The sequence below is a fragment of the Agelaius phoeniceus genome, chromosome 1, assembly GCF_051311805.1.
Source record: "Agelaius phoeniceus isolate bAgePho1 chromosome 1, bAgePho1.hap1, whole genome shotgun sequence".
NCBI classification, from domain to species: Eukaryota; Metazoa; Chordata; class Aves; order Passeriformes; family Icteridae; genus Agelaius; species Agelaius phoeniceus.
The window spans coordinates 110,679,566-110,698,779 of record NC_135265.1 but is presented as its reverse complement, the minus strand read 5'-3'; the positions used below and the strand labels follow the sequence as shown (position 1 = coordinate 110,698,779).

General features: G+C 39.6%; 1 protein-coding gene across 2 annotated transcripts in view; it reads left to right on the top strand.

Annotated features, from left to right (window-relative positions):
- Positions 1 to 407: 407 nt before the first annotated feature.
- LOC129125906 (ras-related protein Rab-10-like) overlaps positions 408 to 19,214 on the top strand; it is a 32,688-nt gene continuing 13,881 nt past the window's right edge. Inside the window, exons 1-4 of one of the 2 annotated variants that reach the window (XM_054641610.2) lie at positions 408 to 752; positions 6,705 to 6,765; positions 9,857 to 9,995; positions 18,580 to 18,669. In XM_054641610.2, the coding sequence (XP_054497585.1) occupies positions 593 to 752; positions 6,705 to 6,765; positions 9,857 to 9,995; positions 18,580 to 18,669 (450 nt within the window). In that variant the 5' untranslated portion in view covers positions 408 to 592. The remainder of the gene's footprint in view (positions 753 to 6,704; positions 6,766 to 9,856; positions 9,996 to 18,579; positions 18,670 to 19,214) is intronic. The other variant, XM_077191247.1, reaches the window with a different exon arrangement.

Genomic DNA, 19,214 nt, shown 5'->3' with positions numbered 1-19,214 from the left:
ATGGGAAGTCATTGCAGGCCTAGATAGACACAAATATTTGCAGATATACATTAGCACTTTTCATTCAAATATATCCTGTTCCTAAATTTATGACACTGGATGAGTTCCATGCCCATGCTGGCAAATGGCCATGGCCTTATAATCTGGACAGTGGGGGATTCTGGTAAAAAAAAAAACATCCAGACACAAATGCAGCAAACCTACACTGTTGATATGGGGGTTTTTGGTTTGGGTTTTGTGTGTGTGTGTGTGTATGTGTGTTACAGGTCACTTTGACTGTCAGATGACAATAAACTAAAAGTGAAAAAGAGGAAATTCTTAAAACCTGTTTCCTCTGCCTCTGACCTAACGCTAGGAAGCAATATGAAACCAGACTGTTTATTTCTGTACTTCACGGGGGAAGCGTCATGGGGGTTGTGAAAGTTCCCCGCTTCCTCCCTGGTGATAAAACTTCTTAAAAAAAAAAAAAAAAGTGTATCTTTGCATAATTTCATAACGCGGGCTCGGGGCAGCGGCTGGCTCTGGGGAGGCTCCGGGCCCGCTCCCGCCCCGCCCCGGCGCGGCCCGGCCCGGCCGGCACTCGGCGCCCGCCATGGCAGGGCTGGGGCCGGCCGCGGAGTCGCGGCCGCTGCTGGTGAAAATCGTGATGGCCGGAGAGTCCTGCGTGGGGAAGACCTCCATCGTGCGCAGGTACACGGAGCCCGGCTCGCCTCCCGCCGGCTCTCCCGCCACTTCGTACTTGGCCACGATCGGTGAGTGCCCGCCTGCTCCGTGCGCCTCCGCCCGCCTCGCTGCCGCCCCTCGCCCTCCCCTCGCGGTGCCCGCGGCTCGCACACGGCCGGACCGGCGCTGTCAGCGCGGCTCTGCCGGGCTGGGAGGTGTCGGACCTCCCTGCGCTGAGCTGTGCGGGTCTGCAGCCGCGTCCAGCAGTTAAACCTTTGCCGGGGTGTCAGGACATGTGTCACACTGGCTCCAGAGCCACTGCAGAGAGCTGGCTTGTTACACTGTCCTTGCTGCTCGTCTGGGCATTCGGAACCTGCTCCTGGGGTAAACTTGTGAAGACTTGTTCCTTCTTATTGCCCACTGAGGCCCTGCTGCTGTACATCGGTGCAGGTGCAGAGAAAACAGTACAGAGCCCCAGATCAGCTAGGCTGGAAATGGCCTCTGAGATCATCGGGTCCAACCTGTGACCAAACACCGCCATGTCAAACAGACCGTCCACTGAAAAGTTGGAAATAACAACCAGAGTTAAACACCTCCAGGGTGACTCCACCACCTCCCTGGGCAGCCCATGCCAATGTCTAATCACGCTTTCTGTGAAGAAATTCTTCCTAATGTCCGACCTAAACCTTCCCTGGCACAGCTTGAGGCTATTTTCTCTTGTTCTGTCACTTGCTGCCTGAGAGAAGAGGCCCATCCCCACCTGGCTACAGCCTCCTTGCAGGTACCAACCTCAGAGAGCTGTCAGATGTCTGTAGTAAAAAGCCCAGTTAATCAATATTTCAGGCTAGAAAGGGCTTTAACTTTGTGTTTATAAATTTAATAGTATAAGGATATCCTCTGCTGTAGTTAGCAGTGTGCATGATGATTAAAGCAGAGCTGTTGCAATGATGGAGATCATTAACCCTGCCAGACCATGTTATTTCTGTCCTGGCACGCTGTAGCTGGTGGGTGATGGGGAGCTCCCCAGTGCCTTGGCACTGCCAGGCTCACAGTGCCATGGGGAATGGCAGGATGACTGTCCACATGCTGAAAACCTTGTCTCCAGCATGAAGATGTGTTATGTGAGCGCAGTGGTTTGATTTGCTGTGGACATTTTCCCACATCCTCATTGGGAAGTTTTAATTTTTAAGAGTTTGTGTGTAAGAATATTTTTTTATTTGATTTGATTTGATTTTGAAGAGAAAACTAAATTATGCCAGGAAATGGTGTATTCGTGAGTTTGGAATATGCATGGTTCATTTATGCATGTTTCAATCTGGGAGATACTGGCAAAATGGAGTTAAATACCAGACAGCTGTGGCAGTAGTTTGTCCAGGGAATACTTAATGTACACAAGATGACTTGACCTGCCCACATAAGAATGGCTGAACTTTGACCACTTTCTATTTTCTTGCCCTTTCTTACAAGCCAGTTTCTGAAATCAGCACAGACAAAGAGGGAAGAACACAACAGTAAAGTCAGGAAATTGATCCTAATAATAGGCAACTTGTTGCCAGGCTTAGCAAGAAACCCCAAAGAATGGCTGTAAAAATAAATAACAGCTTTGTTGATGTGGTTTACCTTCTGACCATGAGGTTATTTATTATTTTGAGACGTAATTTCTTTTACACCTGATTCAGTCCGCTGCAGACTCAAAAAACTTTTATATGCTATTAGGTATATATTTCCCAAGTTGTGACTTGAACTATTTCAAGGAATAGTGAAGATAATAGTTTTTGTGACAGTTTATGGACTAAGATTAATCTCTTTAGTTTCATTAGTGGCACCTATTATTGAGATATTTAAAAACTTTTTTTAAAAGTGCTTATCTGTAATATAAATGAATAATCCAGACATGGTATTTGATACCTGAATGTGTTTTTAAAGTTATTTCTGAAATACTGTGTTACATTTAATTCCATTTTACTATGTGTTTTAGAGTTTGGACTTTGAAAACAAGTGGGATTATGAGTGGTGTCTTCCAAAAGTAATGTTGGAAGTGGAAGGTTCCTTCTTCATTGAGGCAGCTGGAATGGAGAGGATGCCCTAGAGATTGTGGCTCCTAGTGTTGGAAAGGAAGAAGACACATGTTTTCTCAGTTTGTGATGTCTCCTTCCTCACTGTTGATACCATCAGAACAAATAACTGTTTTTATCTGGATGCCTGTTTCATACAAACTCAGTCAAATGATTCCTTTCTGTTGTAAAACCTATTAAATGCTCAGCTGCTGTCAGGTGATTTTTCACCTTACTTGTCCAGTTGAAGGAGTGATTTGAGTAGAGGGAAGATTATCCTGACTGTGCAGTCTTGCAACTTCCTGAATTCCTTGTCAAAATCACATGCCATCACCTGCCTTGGTGGCAGAGGGTCATAGGCACAGAAGTTAAAGGGTTGTTGAAAGTCTCATTTCTATGTCATCATGAATCACAGATTTGTGTTACTAGGAGAGATCCTAGTGTTATTGCAGGGGGGAAAAAAACAGACAAGCATTTTGTAGTAGGCTCTGGTAGTTTCTAATATTATGTATTCTATGAGAAAATGCAAAAAATACATCCACTGTAAATTTTCATTGAAAGATTCTAATGCAGCACTTCAATACTCAAGGCTGGGTGCCCTTCCCCCTCTTCAATGACATAGTGTGGAAAAATGATCAGCAGTTATAGTTTTCTAATTAAACTTAAATGCATCATAAGGTGGATGCATTGTATTATGAATAGATTATAAAGAATAAATGGTTTTGTTTAAACAATATTATTGCTTATAAATTCATAGAGGTTTATGAACAGAAGAACCTCCTGGTATACCAGTGAACAGAACTGTGATCTCACAGGCTGTGAGGTTATTTTGCTCTGTTATGGTCACTGTGGTCCTTCAGCACATGTGTTTCTGTGAGAAACTTTTCTGCAGACCTGTGAGTCCTCCCAAAGTTGAAAGTGGTGCAACTTCAACATTAGGATTAAAAAGTCTGTGTAGGTTCCCTGATATTTACTTTAGAAGGGAATAAAGTAAGCAACAAAAATGAACCATATTGAAGGTAAATGTGTCTTGTGTTAAGAACATCAGTAGCAATCCACATCTTAATTTTTTTTAACAAAACTGGATATTTTTGTCACTCTTGTTTTCCTAACAAACCATCTTATCCCATGAGTTGCTTTTCTCAGCAAACCAGGAATTACCAGTACTTGTGACTGCTCAGACAACTCTCTGCTTCAGACATTGCTTGATATGTTCATTAAAGAATCTGATGCAAATAATGCACCAGCAACTAGGAGGGGTTAAATGGGGGTTAGGAGTAACAGTGTAAACTCAACCCACCATGTCTCACTGGGCCCTTGCCCAGTTTGGGCACAGGAGCTGCTAGGAACTGCTTCCCTGTTCCTGGAGTTGAAGATGCTGTATGACAGGCAGTGGGTTGGGTGGAACCTGCACAGGGGCATTCACCACCCTCTGTCCATGCTTTCACTCTTGTGTCCTGCTTAGCTACTCAAATTTGCATTTTCTTTGGATAGACGTACGTTTTTGAGCATTTTCTATCAGGAACCCACCAACTCTGGGTGCAAAGTGTGATGTAATTTTCCAGGCCAGCTGCAAAAGACCTCTTTGAAGAGGACTTCTGCAGTTGGCCAAAGGGAGGGAAGAGAGGGGCATTTCACAGCTGAATTACCCTGTGGCTGACTATTTTTATGCTTTTTAGACTTAATTGTCTTTAAGGTGCCTCAGTGTTAATATGAGCATTATTTACTCTTTGGAATATAAGGAAAATAAATTTTCATGGCTATAAAAGTTGGAAATAACAACCAACAATTAATTAGAGCTTGCACCCAGCATCCTCCTTCTTGGTTTTATTTGACAGCTTAAAAGAAGCAAGAACATGCTGTTGCATTGCAATAACATTTATCTCAAGAGCTGTAATCAATGCTTGCTTTGTTATGTTGATCAGGTTATATACCAGGTAGGCCTTAAAAGCATCTGAAATCCGTGAGCTGTCTTTGGCATTGTGTATCTCATTTTTCTTTTCTGTCTTTCCAATTTGCTAAGTTTGCTGGAAATTTCATATAAAGACATGAACAATTCATGCATGCAGAACATATTGACTTCTGTTTTTCACTAACATTCATTGACCTTTTAGGTCAATAAATTTTGAAGTTGACTTAAGAAGTCAATATGCCTGATTTTAATTTAGATTAAGTTTTAGTCTGATTCAGCACTCTGCTTCCCTTTTTACATTTTTTTTTTAAAAAGCTTATAGCAATTTATTATTAAAATGTATGTCAACTAAGAACTTTTCCCTATAGTTCTGGTAATCCCTGTCTGGAATATAACTTTTTGCTGTGTTCCCAATGCACCATTTGTAAGTGACATTCCAGCCTCCCAGTGTATACTCTGTTCCTCTCAACTGCTTCAACATCAATTGTAGAAAATTATACAGATAATTAAACAAAACCATGTGAATTTCAGGAGCAAATGTTTTCCATCACGTTGGAATTTCACCTTACATGAGCAAATTTTACTTAAATCACATTTCCTTCTGACAATATTAATTCCATCAAGGAAGCTTTGTGTAATACTAATTACCAATACCAATTATATTATTTCATTCCTTTTCATTGAAGCTTCAATGAAAATTCATCAAGTGAAGGACATGATTATCATAATAATTTTTAAAATCCACCTCAAGTCCCTTACCACATACACACAGAAAAATGGTAATAGCATTGAAAGTGCATGTGAGTGCATGCATGTGAGAGTGTACTTGTCAAAATTTTGTGCACCATACATCTGTCAGTACAAGGGAAGGGAGCATTTCCTCTGCATTTTTGGTTTGCTGCCATGGGTTCTTTCCTTTGATAAAGTAATTTGGCTTGCACATTCTTACAGAAATCAGTTCAGTGGTATTAACTTAAATTTTTTGTGATTTTTCAATCTGTTTGGTTCCTTCAAATGACATTATTACTGGTGAACAGACACTGTCATTTTAAGTAGCTATAATTTGATCTTATGGAATTTTGCCCATACAGTATGGTCAGCTGTCACAATGTTACCTTAACTTCATTTACTATAATTGACAAACAGAGCCTAATTGTTTTTCAGTGGGGGACAAAAGCAGTCACGGAAATTATCAAATGGTATTTCAAACAATGAAGTAATAGGAGAAACAATGCTTTACTCTGCAAAAATATGTCACTCTAAGATAGCAGCTGATAGCTGGCAGATTCTAATTTTAGAACTGGAACTTCAACTGTTCATAAATCTAGGTATCATCTAGCACATCTGGAGTACTAATTTGACGATTCAGTAAAGGAAAACACTATAAATCATAAGGAAAATATCTTTGAGGAAGGATCTGTAGTTTATGTAGAGACAACATTCTGCATTGATTTTAAGTGTTAATGCTTGCTTTTAGCATTGGCTTTCTGGATCTGATTTAGGCTGTAGAGCCAGTCCTCTTCATTTTGAATTAAATCCCATGTATGTTTGTCTTTGCATTTAATGTGTACAGGCAAGTCCTATTTCTGCTCATGTACACCTAGATATTTTTTTAGGGATTTGAAAGTAAGGAAGAAAAATTGTGTTGCACATGTGATAGCTGCTTTGTAAGCATTTTTACCTTCCCACTCATAGCTGCCATGCTCTTGAAAATCACCAGTGTATTTGCACAATGTACTGCTGTGCAAATGAAACTGCTGTCATGTCCCTTGCCAATCCATGGTAATACTTGCAGTTTCAGAGTATCTTCACCTTTGCTTTGACCTGCCCTTTCTTTGCTTGGTATTGGCATTGCTTTGCATTGTATTTGTGCAATGTATTGGCACTCAGCAGTGAATAAATTCCTTTTAAATCTTCCATTTTGAGTGTATGTGGTTGGCTAGTTATTCTTTCTATGGTATTGTTCCTTTTCACTTTCTGTTTGAAATTGCATGATAACTAGAGCTGAGAAACAATCTTCAAAGGGAATCCATGTTATTATGAGAAATGTTACAGATTTTCCTTTTTTCTTCTAGGCATTGATTTTAAAGTAAAGCCAGTAATGTTTAATGATACAAGAGTGAAACTTCAAATATGGTAAGTTTTAATTGGTATCATAAAAAAAAGCCAACTAAATTGCATTATGACATGAAAAATCTCATCTTCTTTGAATTGTGTGTCTTCATAATGTGCAGGTGCTCCTACTAGAAAATTTTAAAATTTGAGTTTAGCCTGGGAGAGTATATTTTTTTGCAACAACTAATGTACGTTAAAAAGAGGGCTGTCACCAGGTTGCATTAGCAATAAAACTTGCAGCATACAAACAAATGCAGGTCTGTGATCCCTATGAAGTGTATTTAATTGTGTAGGAACATTGGGGAAAGTGACAAAGCAAGAATATGTTACATTTCATTACCCATCAAATGTCTGTCCAAAAGGGTCACCAAGAGAAATTACTTTTGATAAGATGAATCTTTGGGAATGTGCACTATTTATGGTTTTGAAATTTTTCTAAAGGTTATGTAGGGCTTCTGACATCTGGCTCTCCAGGCATCTAGTACTGAAGATTATCTCTATATACCAGTATTTAACTTGTCAAGGAGTAAATCTGTGTATGAATTATTTGACCAGTATTGGATCAGCACTTATTTCATCTCAGACTTTAATGCAAAAATAATAGAGGCTTGTTTATAGTTTTCTTAAGGCATAATTCATAGAATCATAGAATATGCTGAGTTGTAAGGGACCCATCAGGATCATTGAGTGACTTCTGGCCTTGCACAGGGCACCAAGAATCACACCATGTGCATGAGAACATTCAAATGCTTCTTGAACTTTTGTCACGGTCAATGGGTGACAAAGGTTTTTCTCTGGCTGAAAAACCTTTTCTTGACAGCCAGCCTACCTGCCCCTGACTCAGCATCAGGCCATGTCCTCAAGTCCTGTCACTGGTCTTGAGAGTGAAGAGATTGGCACCTGCCCCTCTGCTTCCCCTTGTGAGGAAATTGGACTGCAATGAGGTCTCCCTTCAGTCTCCTACAGGCTGAACAAACCAAGTGACCTCAGATGCTCCTTGTGTGGCTTCCCCTATTCTCATGGCCCTCCTTTGGATGCTCTCTGAGAGCTTGATGCCTTTTTTATATTGTGGTATCCAAAACTGCCCCCAGTACAGGTGAGGTGAGGCTGCCCCAGTGCACAGCAGAGCAGGACAATCCCCTCCCATGCCTGGCTGGTGCTGCTGTGCCTGGTGCACCCCAGGACATGCTTGGCCCTACTGGCTGCCAGGGCACTGCTGGCTCATGTTCAAATTCCCAGTGACCAGGACCCCCAGGTCCCTTTCTGCAGCCCTGCCTTCCAGCAAGTCATTCCCCAGTCTGTACACAGGACCAGGACTGCCCCATCCCAGGTGCAGAATCTGGCACTTGCCCTTGTTAAACTTCATGCAGTTGGTGATTGCCCAGTCCTCTCATTTGTTGAGGTCTCTCTGCAGGGCCTCTCTGCTCTGGAGGGAGTCAACAGCTTCTCCCAATTTAGTATCTTTGGCAGACTTGGTGTCCCTTTGAATCCTGCATCCCAGTGGTTAATGAAGACGTTGAAGAGAAGTGGGCTGAGGATGGAGCCCTGCAGAACCCCACTGGTGACCAGACCCCAGCCTGATCACCCCATTCACTGTAACCTTTGTCCCCAGCCTGTGAGCCAGCTGCTCACCCATCACTGAGCATGGTTATCCAGCTGTGTGCAGGACATTTGGTCTGGAGGGTACTGTGAGAGACAGTAACAAAAGTTTTGCTGAAGTTCAATGAGATCATATCTATTGGCTTTCCTAGATGGTGGATTACCATTTTAGAGAGGGAAGTCAGGTTCAACAAGCAGGACTTTGGCATGCTGTGCTGTCTGTGGCAATGACTGTGTTGTCGTCCAGGTTTATCTCCCAGAATAATATTTTTCATTATTTTACTGGGTACTGAAGTGAGACTGACAGGCCTGTAGTTTCCAGGGTCTTGCCCTTCTTGAAAACTGTGACAGCTTTACCCAGCTTCCAGTCAGCTGGGACCTCTCCAGACTCCCAAGACTGCTTAAAAACCAAGAGAGGCTTTGTGATGACATCAGCCAGCTTTTTGAGAATTCTCAGATGAATCCCATCAGGCCTCATGGATTTGTAGGGATCCAGCTGGAGAAGCAGTTCCCACACAATTTCAGGGTCGACCGGGTGTTGATCATTCACACAGTCATGGTCCTCCAGCTCAGGGTGCTGAGACCCCCTTGGTCTGTCATCTGTGTTGAAGACAAAGCATGCATTAAACACCTCTGCTTGTCCATGTCCCTCTAGGTAAGGTGACCATCCTCATCCTGTAACGAGCTGATGTTATTTCTACACCGCCTTTTGCCATTCATATATTTGAAAAAATTTTGTCTCCCATGTTTCTGTCAGCTTCAATTCCACACAGTTTCTCCCTATAGTGGCAGACAGAATCTCTGTGTTCTTTCCATGTCACCTGACTTTGCTTCCCCTGGGCATGCACCTTCCTTGTTCATTTTATTTCCCATCAGGTTTCAGTCATGCCAGTGATGTCATGTCTCTGGGACTGGGACAAAGCTTGGAGCTTGTCTCATTTGTTCCTCTTGCTTGGTGTAGTAGTATAGAAACATTTCAGGTATGGTACTTTGTAGCCAACATCTCCTGAAGCAGATTGAGGGATCCCATTTGTGTTTGTTTTCTCAAGTTTTGGCATTACATATAAGAACCAGTGTGTCCTTATATTTTATGGCTTTTTCCCCAAAACCTGTCTTCCATCTAAACCAGGTTGTTTGTATCACGGTTTACAAAGGGGTTGTCAAAATATGGGGATCTCATCTGACATGTTTTTATCACCTCAATTATTTATATAAAGAAGGAATGGTGGGCTTGACATTACTCTCAGGTTTCAGCCACTGGCTTGGCTTCACTAGTAGGGCTGTATCATACAGAATGAATTTCCAGTGTATTTCTTTTATTGCTATATCTGGCACCCAGATTTTCTGTCATCTGTGTTTTTTCTTCTTCCTTTCGTGTTAGAGTACATAATTTAAAATTTGAGCAATACTCCTTAAAGTAAAGTAATCTTTCTTGGGGATTCTGCAGTCTGATAATCTCTTTTTTGTTTGTTTGTTTGTTTGTATGTGTGTGATTTGTTACAATTTCCTTCAGGGATACTGCTGGCCAGGAACGGTTCCATACACTTAGTACCAGCTATTTCCGCGGTGCACAAGGCTTTGTTCTCGTGTATGACATCACAAATCTGAAGAGTTTTCAAAGTATAACAATCTGGATAAATGACATATATGAGGTAAATATATCTGTCAGCAATTGATCACTAAATGAAGGTAATTAATGTGTCATTTTAAATGACTGCATGAGAGGTATTCTTGTTCCTGTATGTTTCTGACCAGAATTTCTTGCATTTAACTCAGCACACAGTATGATAGTAGAATTACTGTCATCTGAAACTGGAACATGGTTTATATTTAGGCAAGCCCCTGTTGATGGAGGAATGCTTTCTGAAGTACTTCTAAAACATAGCTTCCAATCCCTCTTTGTGCATGCTGCGTTATGGTGCTCTTGTCACTGGTGTGGCTATGCATAGATAGTCTGCATGAGCTCATCCTGGGATTTTAATTAGATTCCATATCAAAATTCTGTATCACAGCCAGTGATTTCCCTTTCCTAATTTCATTACTTCAGCGTAGTTACCTCATCCCAAGATCAAAGGAATTAAATATCCTCTTTGTCCTTGCTGCATATTCCTGGAGAGGATGGTTTCAACAGGGAGGAAGTGGGGTGGGAGGCTGTTTGGTTAGCTCAGCTGCTCGGGCTGCTGCAGCCAGAAATACGTGCTTTCATGTGACATAGGAAGTGATTCAACAGCACATGGCTGCCAGACAGGGTATGTGTTCCCACTGGAGCTTGTCAGAGCCCTCTGTGCTTCGCTCTGACTTCCTAATGTGGTAGAAAATTATCACAGCAAAAGAAATTGAGTGTTTTTTCTGCTCTATTAGTGAGTTTGAGAGGCTCACAGAAAGGTCTGACACTTACTGGAGCTGCAGTAAGGTAAACAGGTGATAGTAGGAAGGCCAGAAGATGAATGTCTGGAAACAATGTGAAGGGACAGAAGCGTAGGTAAACCCTGGTAAACCCATGGGTAAACAAGAGATCATTCAGCTGACTCTAACCCTGTATTCCAAGTCTTTTTTGGTAGGTCTCTCTGGATGTGTTCTCGATTAGATAGAGGCAAGGCAGTTTTAGACTAGAATAGTTCAGCTGTAAAGGACCTTCAATGATCATCTAGTCCAGCTGCCCAGCCACTTAAGCACTGACCAAAAGTTAAATTATATTATTAAGAGCATTTTCCAGATGCCTCTTAATTTGGCTTTGGGGAATTGACCATCTCCCTAGGGAGCCTGTTCCAGTGTTTGACCCCGGTGAAGTAAAGAAATGCGTCCTAATGTCCAGTCTGAATATCCCTGGCACAACTTGGAGCCATTCCCATGTGACCTGTCTCTTGATATCTGGGAAAAAAGATCAGTATTGTTCTCTCTACTTTGCCTCCTGAGGAGGCTGTAGGGAGCAGTGGTATTTCCCCTCAGCAGTAGCACAGCAGTTTGTAGTTAGTATGCTTGTGGAAGTTGGTGTAAGAATACAAGCAAGGTAGTGCTCTCCATTGATCAAAATCAAGTTAAGTTTAAGGCAAGTTTTTTAATACTCTTGTAATTTTGTGGGCATGGATGGGAAAGGGGGCTTTTCATCTTGGGGCAGGGGGCTTGAAATAAAACCATCAAATGCATTATTTTCTCTCTTCACAGCTTCAGTATACAGCTGAATTAATGAATTACACATGATCATATATCCAACAGTATATACATGGGATATCTTATACCATTAGGAAAACATTACATACACAATATCTCATTTTTAAAAACATTACTCTGGTAACCTACTAAATCATTGTTCTTGACCTTAGAGGCATCTTAAAAGTCCTAGTGGTAACAAAGCCTAACTTCAGTAATGTGTTACAAAGGAGATTCGATGACACAATATTCTTATTGGCTTGCCTGCACAAACTTTAAACTAACACATCTGTTTTCTTACTTTTTTAAAAAAAGCATGTGCCTTTCTTCTGTTGGCCAAATAAAAGTCACAGCTAGATATGCCACTACAGTTGTACAGTTTCATGGTTAACATAGATTTAGCTCAGCAAACAGTAAGAGGGCAGTTTGAAACTGCAAATGTAGATTACTTGCATATATCCTTTTCTGTCTGTCTAGCTATCATCCATCCATCTATCTATCTATCTATCCATCTATCTATCATCTATCTATCTATCTATCTATCTATCTATCTATATTTCAACATAAAATATTGTTCTGGCTTCACACTGGCTCCAATGGGGTCATATTGTCCTGTCATCTTCAATTAGATCAACAGGGTGATTGATTCAGTGGCCTACAGTGCACAGCCATAAACAGCAAGAAGGTATCAGGGCTGTATGGCCAGGGTGGAGGGAAGGATGAGAGTAGCTCCTGTGGCCACCATGCAGGCTTAGATCTGATTTAGTCAATCAGGAAATGACACCTGCACAAGCCTCCTCTCCATTTGTGACATTTTAAAACTTTCGTGTAAATGTACTCAAGGTATTGAAGCTTAGACTGTTTAATCTTAACCCCTGAAGGTACTTCTGTTAAAGTTTAAAAAATGGAAAAATAATCTAAAACAATTTCTAGGAATGTAAATTGCATGATTGATTGTACCAATCTCAAAACTAGCAATTAGTGTTGTAATAGAGCTAGATAGTAATAAAAAATTTAATTTAGTCCTAGTGGGATATCAATTTCTGAAGTGTCTTGGTGAAAATATATGGGGCTATTCATTGCAAAAGAAATGTTTTTAAGCAATAACTGTTAAAAGACAGGGCATTTCATGAAAATTAATTACTTCCTGGAGGTCGGTGACATTCCTTGCACTTTCTTTGGTCTGTGAATGTAAACCAGTATTTAATTCCCTACAAATGCCCAAAATCAAAGTGACTGTTGCTACAGCACCATTTAAATTATGCAAGTATAGAAAAAATAAATAAGTTTTTAAAAGGGAAACAGAGAGAAACCAGACTTCACTAAATACCAGACTAATAGGTGTAAAGCTTGCACCTGAACCAGTCGAACAGGAATTTTGGAGGCAATTCAGTTATTACATTATGCTCTCATCTTTTGGTTCTTTGCACATAAAGATTTTAAACAGAAAGTTTTCTAAAAATCTGTTCAGTGTGCTAAGCCATTTTTGCAACAGTTGAAAATAACAATCCAAGCAATTTAGTATTCTTAAAAACTCCCATTGATTTTAAAAAAACTGGCCAGTCAGTGCAATTACAATCAGATTACCAGTAATGTTCTCATTATATTTCAGTTAGTTTAAGTGTGGAATACAGCAGCTTCACTATTAAAAATGAGTTATTGTCCAAGGAAGTACAAGACACAAATATGCTTCCATATCTGTATTGCTGTAAAATTTGAATTCAGAACTAGAGGGAACTAAGTAACATAACTGTACTTTTTGAAAGCTTGCTAGAAAAATATACTCATACACAGATTAATATTTTAGGACGTTACTGGCAAGTCCAATATAGGAATATTGGATTTGTAATGCATTCATTAGGAGCATGATAATTGCAGGAAGATAACTTTAGAACCTGAAACCATTCTTTATTTGTAGAATTTCAGGTTATGTCCAATTTATGAAAGTGTTCCTCCTGCTGACCTGGCTTTTAGCTACTGTATGCACCTGTTCTGAAAGGCTGATGCTGCTTGGCCTTTGAAAATTAAATAAATGCATGCAGCTGTGTACCAAATAGTTTTGCAGAAAACATTTTTTTCCAGGATATTTTAAACAAGATTCCAATTAATATTGTCAAAAGGTTCCTCACAATCGAGTGGCTCAAATGCTCAAATAGGTGCCCAGAGAGGATCACTTAAAGGAGGCACTTAAAACTCCATTCAACAAGGCCTTGAGCAACCTGACCCGATTTTGAAGTTGGCCCATCTTTGAGCGGAAGACTGGACCAGCTGACTTCTAGAAGTCTTGCCAACCTAAATCACTCCATTATTCACACATGGCATCTCGGTTCCCAAAAATGGTTGACATAGATGGTAGGTCATAATTTACTTCTAAATACCTTGAATTTGTTTTAATTGTGCTAGTCTCCTGATGTGGCCATCGAGGTGGCAATACCAGCTCCTAACAATTATCTCTGTGCTGGAAATTGTCAGCCATCACAGAATTTTCTGCATGGAGAAGATAATTTTCTTTTCTTGTGCAAGTCTTGGTTAAAGTAGTTTAGTGTTCTTTTAATACATTAATTTTCTATTTGTCCTACCTGAAGAAGTGACCTCTCAACCAGGAGGGATATGAATTGTATGAATTATTGAGTTGCTCTCATTTCTGCATAGTGGCCTTTTTTGGTTTGGTTCCTCTGGTGCATTTGGGACACTAGACTGTATTTCAATATCATACTTAAATAAAAGCAGCACAGCAAACTGCTTTATAAGTGCAAATTAGTTTGACTTGAAACTCAGTTTTTCTTTGTCAGGTGGGAAAGCTTGATGTCAAAAGATTGAATTCTCCCAATTCATAGATAGGTTTGTCATTATGGCTCTGATTAGAACTTAAAATTCTTGCTCTTGTCATTTTATTAAATTGGTTTATCTGTAGTCCTGGGTTGGCTTTGGGAGAAATTAGTTTATATCTACTGCATTCTAAATTTTCTAGTAAACAAATAAATTTGATCATTCTTTTATTTCCACTGAAGTCCTGGAAACAAGGCATTTGTAATGGAGGTCATAAAGTAGTACTTAGGAAAATATGTGGAAAGAGACATGTTTGGCAATCCTAATATGAGCACTGCCCATGATGCTTTCAAAGACACTCTGAGGACAACCTATTTCTAACAAATTGTTCTTCAGTACTACAAAGGGTAGGTTTCTAGTGTCATTGTCTAATGAGTAAGAAGTTTCCCAGTTTTATGGCCTTCTCCAGCTCTGCCTTCATCTTGATGTTTGACCATGTACATCTTCTTCAAATGTGAAAAGCTACATTTCTTCCTCAAATATAGACTATTTAAGAATTCCCATAGTTTATTTATCAGGCATGGGTTCTCAGTTTCACTGTTTAGACCTACAAAGAAACTTCTGTTGCCTTTTCAAGCTGTAATTAATGAGTATCACTATCAAGCAGCCCTTCACAGCTACATCCTGAAGATGTGGTGAAGGGACAAGGTGGTGTTCTGCAAGATGTATCCCTGGATAGAGGGATATCTATCCACTTTATATGAGGACTCTGGGTGAGCTCATAATCATCCTGGGGAGTTTGCTGCAGGGGAGGTTGGGATCATTCTTGGTAGATCTGTGTTCACCATTTAAGAAGTGAAGGGATAATTTCTTCCAATAGTCTCTAAGTACAGATATGGTGTAGTTTTCTCACAGAAAAAGTGTCTGCTACTTTTTATACTCACATGAATTCACAGCACTTCTGGAAAATAAAAACTGTAGGAAAAAAAAGACTTAACATTTGAAAAAAACCCCACCCAAATCCCCAGACAAATTATATACAAAAGGAATGAGCAAGATATTTTCACTTTTGCATTTTTGATTTCTGTTAATTGTGGTGGTGTTCGCGGGGGTCTTAGGATAAGGGAAGAGATGAGAATGTTGACTCCATGTTTCAGAAGGCTTGATTTATTATTTTGTGATATATTAAAACTATACTAAAAGAATAGAAGAAAGGATTTTATCAGAAGGCTAGCTAAGAATAGAAAAAGAATGAATAACAAAGGCTTGTGACTGACTGAGACAGTCCAGACAGCTGGACTGTGATTGGCTATTAATTAGAAACAACCACATGAGACCAATCACAGATCCCCCTGTTGCATTCCAAAGCAGCAGAAAACCATCATTTACATTTTATTCCTGAGGCCTCTCATCTTCTCAGGAGAAAAAAATCCTAAGGAAAGGATTTTTCATAAAACCTGTCTGTGACAGTTAATAGCCTCATAGTCAGGTTGTGTATTTCCCTGGCTGGGTGGACATTAAGCAGCAGGGTGAAGGGCATGGGTGGGTGGCCCCTGTCAGCAGTGTGCTACAGAGACTGTGGTACTGTGATGTGAGTGTCCAGTGTTCCGAGTCCAGGATGTGGCACTGCTCGGTTGGAGTCTCTGCTGCTGCTCCCTCCCGTGGCCACTGCTCAGAGCAGCCTGGCTCTGCTGCTGCCACATCTGGCTGCCTGGGAACCCAGTGGGAGAAAAACCCTTCTGCCAAAACGTGGTGGCTCCAAGCTGTGCCAAACACTTGAGAAGACTTGGTCAGTCTCAGTAAATCTCTTGGCTCCATTTTTTTCAGAAAAATACAATGATGATGTTTTCTTTCTCAAAATATAGTAGTGTAGGTATTCTTCAGGTTCAGGTTATATTTAATTTAACCTTCAGTATAATGTGAACTTTGAAATGTTAAAATGCAAAGAAAAACTGAAAGAGTGAATCAAAAATTGGCATTTTTTGAGATACCAGAGTAAAACTTTATCTGGAAAAAAATTATATCTGCCTTGATGAAATTGATGATTTTTAATAGTACTTTTTCATATGTACTTTTGAAAATAGTACTACTTTAATAGTACTACTTTAATAGTACTTTTTCATATGAAAAATATGGGGGAAAAATGTTTAGTGAGTCTATGAGCTTATTCAGTGCTGACTTGCATAATAGGATTTTAACTGTAAAATAGCCTTCATCTTTTTAGCTATAGATTTTGCATTTGGAAAGCTTATTCCTGAGCTATAAATAACAGAGCATGAAAATGTACAGCAAGCTTTTGGAAGCACTGCAAAGCCATATTTTTGGCCAGTTGAAATCAGTGTACCCATGCAGTTTTTATGCCAGCTGAGCACATGGTCAAACTTCTGCCTAGTCGTATTGATTTAATTTTTTCAGACATCATACATAATCAGTTTTCAGAATTTAAAATGGCCATCATTTTGACTAACAATCTTCAGGTTTCTAAATGCATGATACTGCAAGATACCATCTTTAAAAAAAGAGAACTCTAAGTGCTTTGGTGGAGGATCCAGACAAAGTGAAAATACAATACATTATATTGAGGTAGAAATAGTAGTTATTTGCAGAAGTAAATACTTTGTGATTGGTAGTACTAATAAATATTTGCTGAAAGGCCTGCTACCTCAAACCTCATTTAAATGTTGTTATTGTTTGATGCTGTTTAGAAAGAACATTCCTACTGCAAAAATTTGTGCTGTTAATAGAGAAATTAAGTTACAGAACGAATGTAGTTGGTTTGTACATGCAGTATGCAAGTATTTCCCTCTAACTTCACAGTGAAGTCAAATGTCACTTGTAAAACCTTCATCAGCCTTCAGTATTCTTCCAAATTAAAGGTTGATTACATAATGAGATTTAATTGTCTATTTAGCCTATTTTGGGGCTGATATATGTGGTTTTATGTAGGAGAGCCACTGATCTTAATGAGTGAAGCTTCAATGCATTCTGAAACAGCCAACATTTTGGTCCATTAATCCAGGTTAGAATAATTCATTATTTTAGGCCTCTACTTTGTACTCTTACAGAGTTTACTTCATTTTAATAAACTGTGGGTATGAAATAAGTCTAGATGACTCTAAGAGGAGAATGGAATAAGAAAAAAGAAATAATGTTCCTTAATGTTAAATTGTGCCTACTGATGAAGTCTTCAAAATTGTTGTAAAAGTAGAAATAGACTAAAAATAGTGTTCTCTCATCCTTTAATGAATAGAGGTTTTTCTGTGTATGCTTGTGGTGGATTTTGTTTTATGGCAAATTTACAAAAGTTAAGCATTTGACAGAGATCAGAGATTTCATCAAAGTCCCTGTAGAGAGATCTGCAGCCTGAGACCAGGCCTTTTGAGTCTTCAGGGAAGCTGTGGGAGCATGTACTTCCAGAATAAAAGCCATGGCATCAGACTACAGTAGCTTCAGTTGTAGATTGAGACCCTCAGTGTCCTCCATTTAAGCACCAAAAGCGGTTTTAAATGTTATGATTTTCACAATGAGTGTCAGTTTTCAAATTCCACATGCTGTTGCAGAATTATTCCCTTTTCTTGTCATTATTCTAGTCACGTATAGTTAAAATTACTTATCTTAAAATAACACTGATGTGAAAAACCCAGTGCATTTCACAGTCATCATGCATGTGAGTGGATTAGAGGAACAGAGAAGGAGACAAGGTCAAAAAGGTAGATTTTTCTTCCTTTTGAAATCAATGAGGTTTTTAAATTTTACTTCATTAAAATCTATTGCCTTCTTCCTAGTGTCTTGGAATAATCAGACTTTTATGTTGAGTTTGAACACTTTGAAAGTAATTTTACTGTCTGTGTGCAAAAGTGAAGCACAGAGAGGTGCTCTTTCAGGTGCAGCAAATTCCTTCCCTTTTACTTGTGAGTGCTGGATGTAGAGCAGAGTCATATGCTAATCCATGAATCTATTACTTTTAGTAGGGCAATGTCTGTGAATTCAGGGCATTTCCAGTCACTTTAAAGCCTCAAGCTGGAGCATTCATCAGAAGATGGTGCCCATGCACCATATACTTTATATCTTATGAAAGAGGTTGGAAATTATACGTGGCACTTCCAAGTAGCTTTTTTCTGCTCTTTTCATCCTTGCTGTTTTCCTCCAAATCTCAGTAACTGGTGGAAAATATTTGCACATATGAAGGTCATGAGAGAATTTAGCCTTTACTTTCAAGGAAATGGAGTGCTGAAGGTTACTGTGAGCTTAAGGTGAAGGGCTTTTTTTGTTTGCTTTTTTCTTACTTGACATTTATTAATGCTGGTTCTCTTTTAGAAAGCAGGTGATGAAGTGGACGTAATACTGTTGGGCAACAAGTGTGATAAGGAGTCAGAGCGGGTAGTTCCAAAACAGAAAGGAGAAAAGGTATCTTTAGTACTTTCTTTGGGTCCTCCTGAGTTTCTTAGTGTGTGACTGAGCTGTTAAACTGAAAATGATAAAAAGCTCCTGAATTCCAAAAGTTCTATTAGGTCTTGGCTCTAGAAGAACAGTTGAGAAGTTCTAGAGTGCTAGAAATACATTAAGTAATCCCTTGCTGATGTCATCAGAATACCAATTTTTCTTTTAAAGGTTAAAATGTACTTTTAAAGTTTTAGATGTTACAACAGAAATCTTATATAGACTGCATTTTCAGAGCACTGTTGTAATGTAGATTATTAAAATGAAATACATTCTGCATACTTTTTCTGATACCACCCACCAGTGAAAGAACTATTCTGGCAGCCTGTGCAAAGTGATCTGCATTGTCTCTTAAATAGCCTTGAATAAGACTGGACAAATACTGAACATCCAGCTCCCCAAAACTGTGTATGTGACATATAGTTGACTCAACTGCAGTAGAGTTTCTAGCTGCTGATCATGGGTGGGGGAAGAACTTACTAAGTGGGGAGTGCTGGTCTAAAGGGAATGGC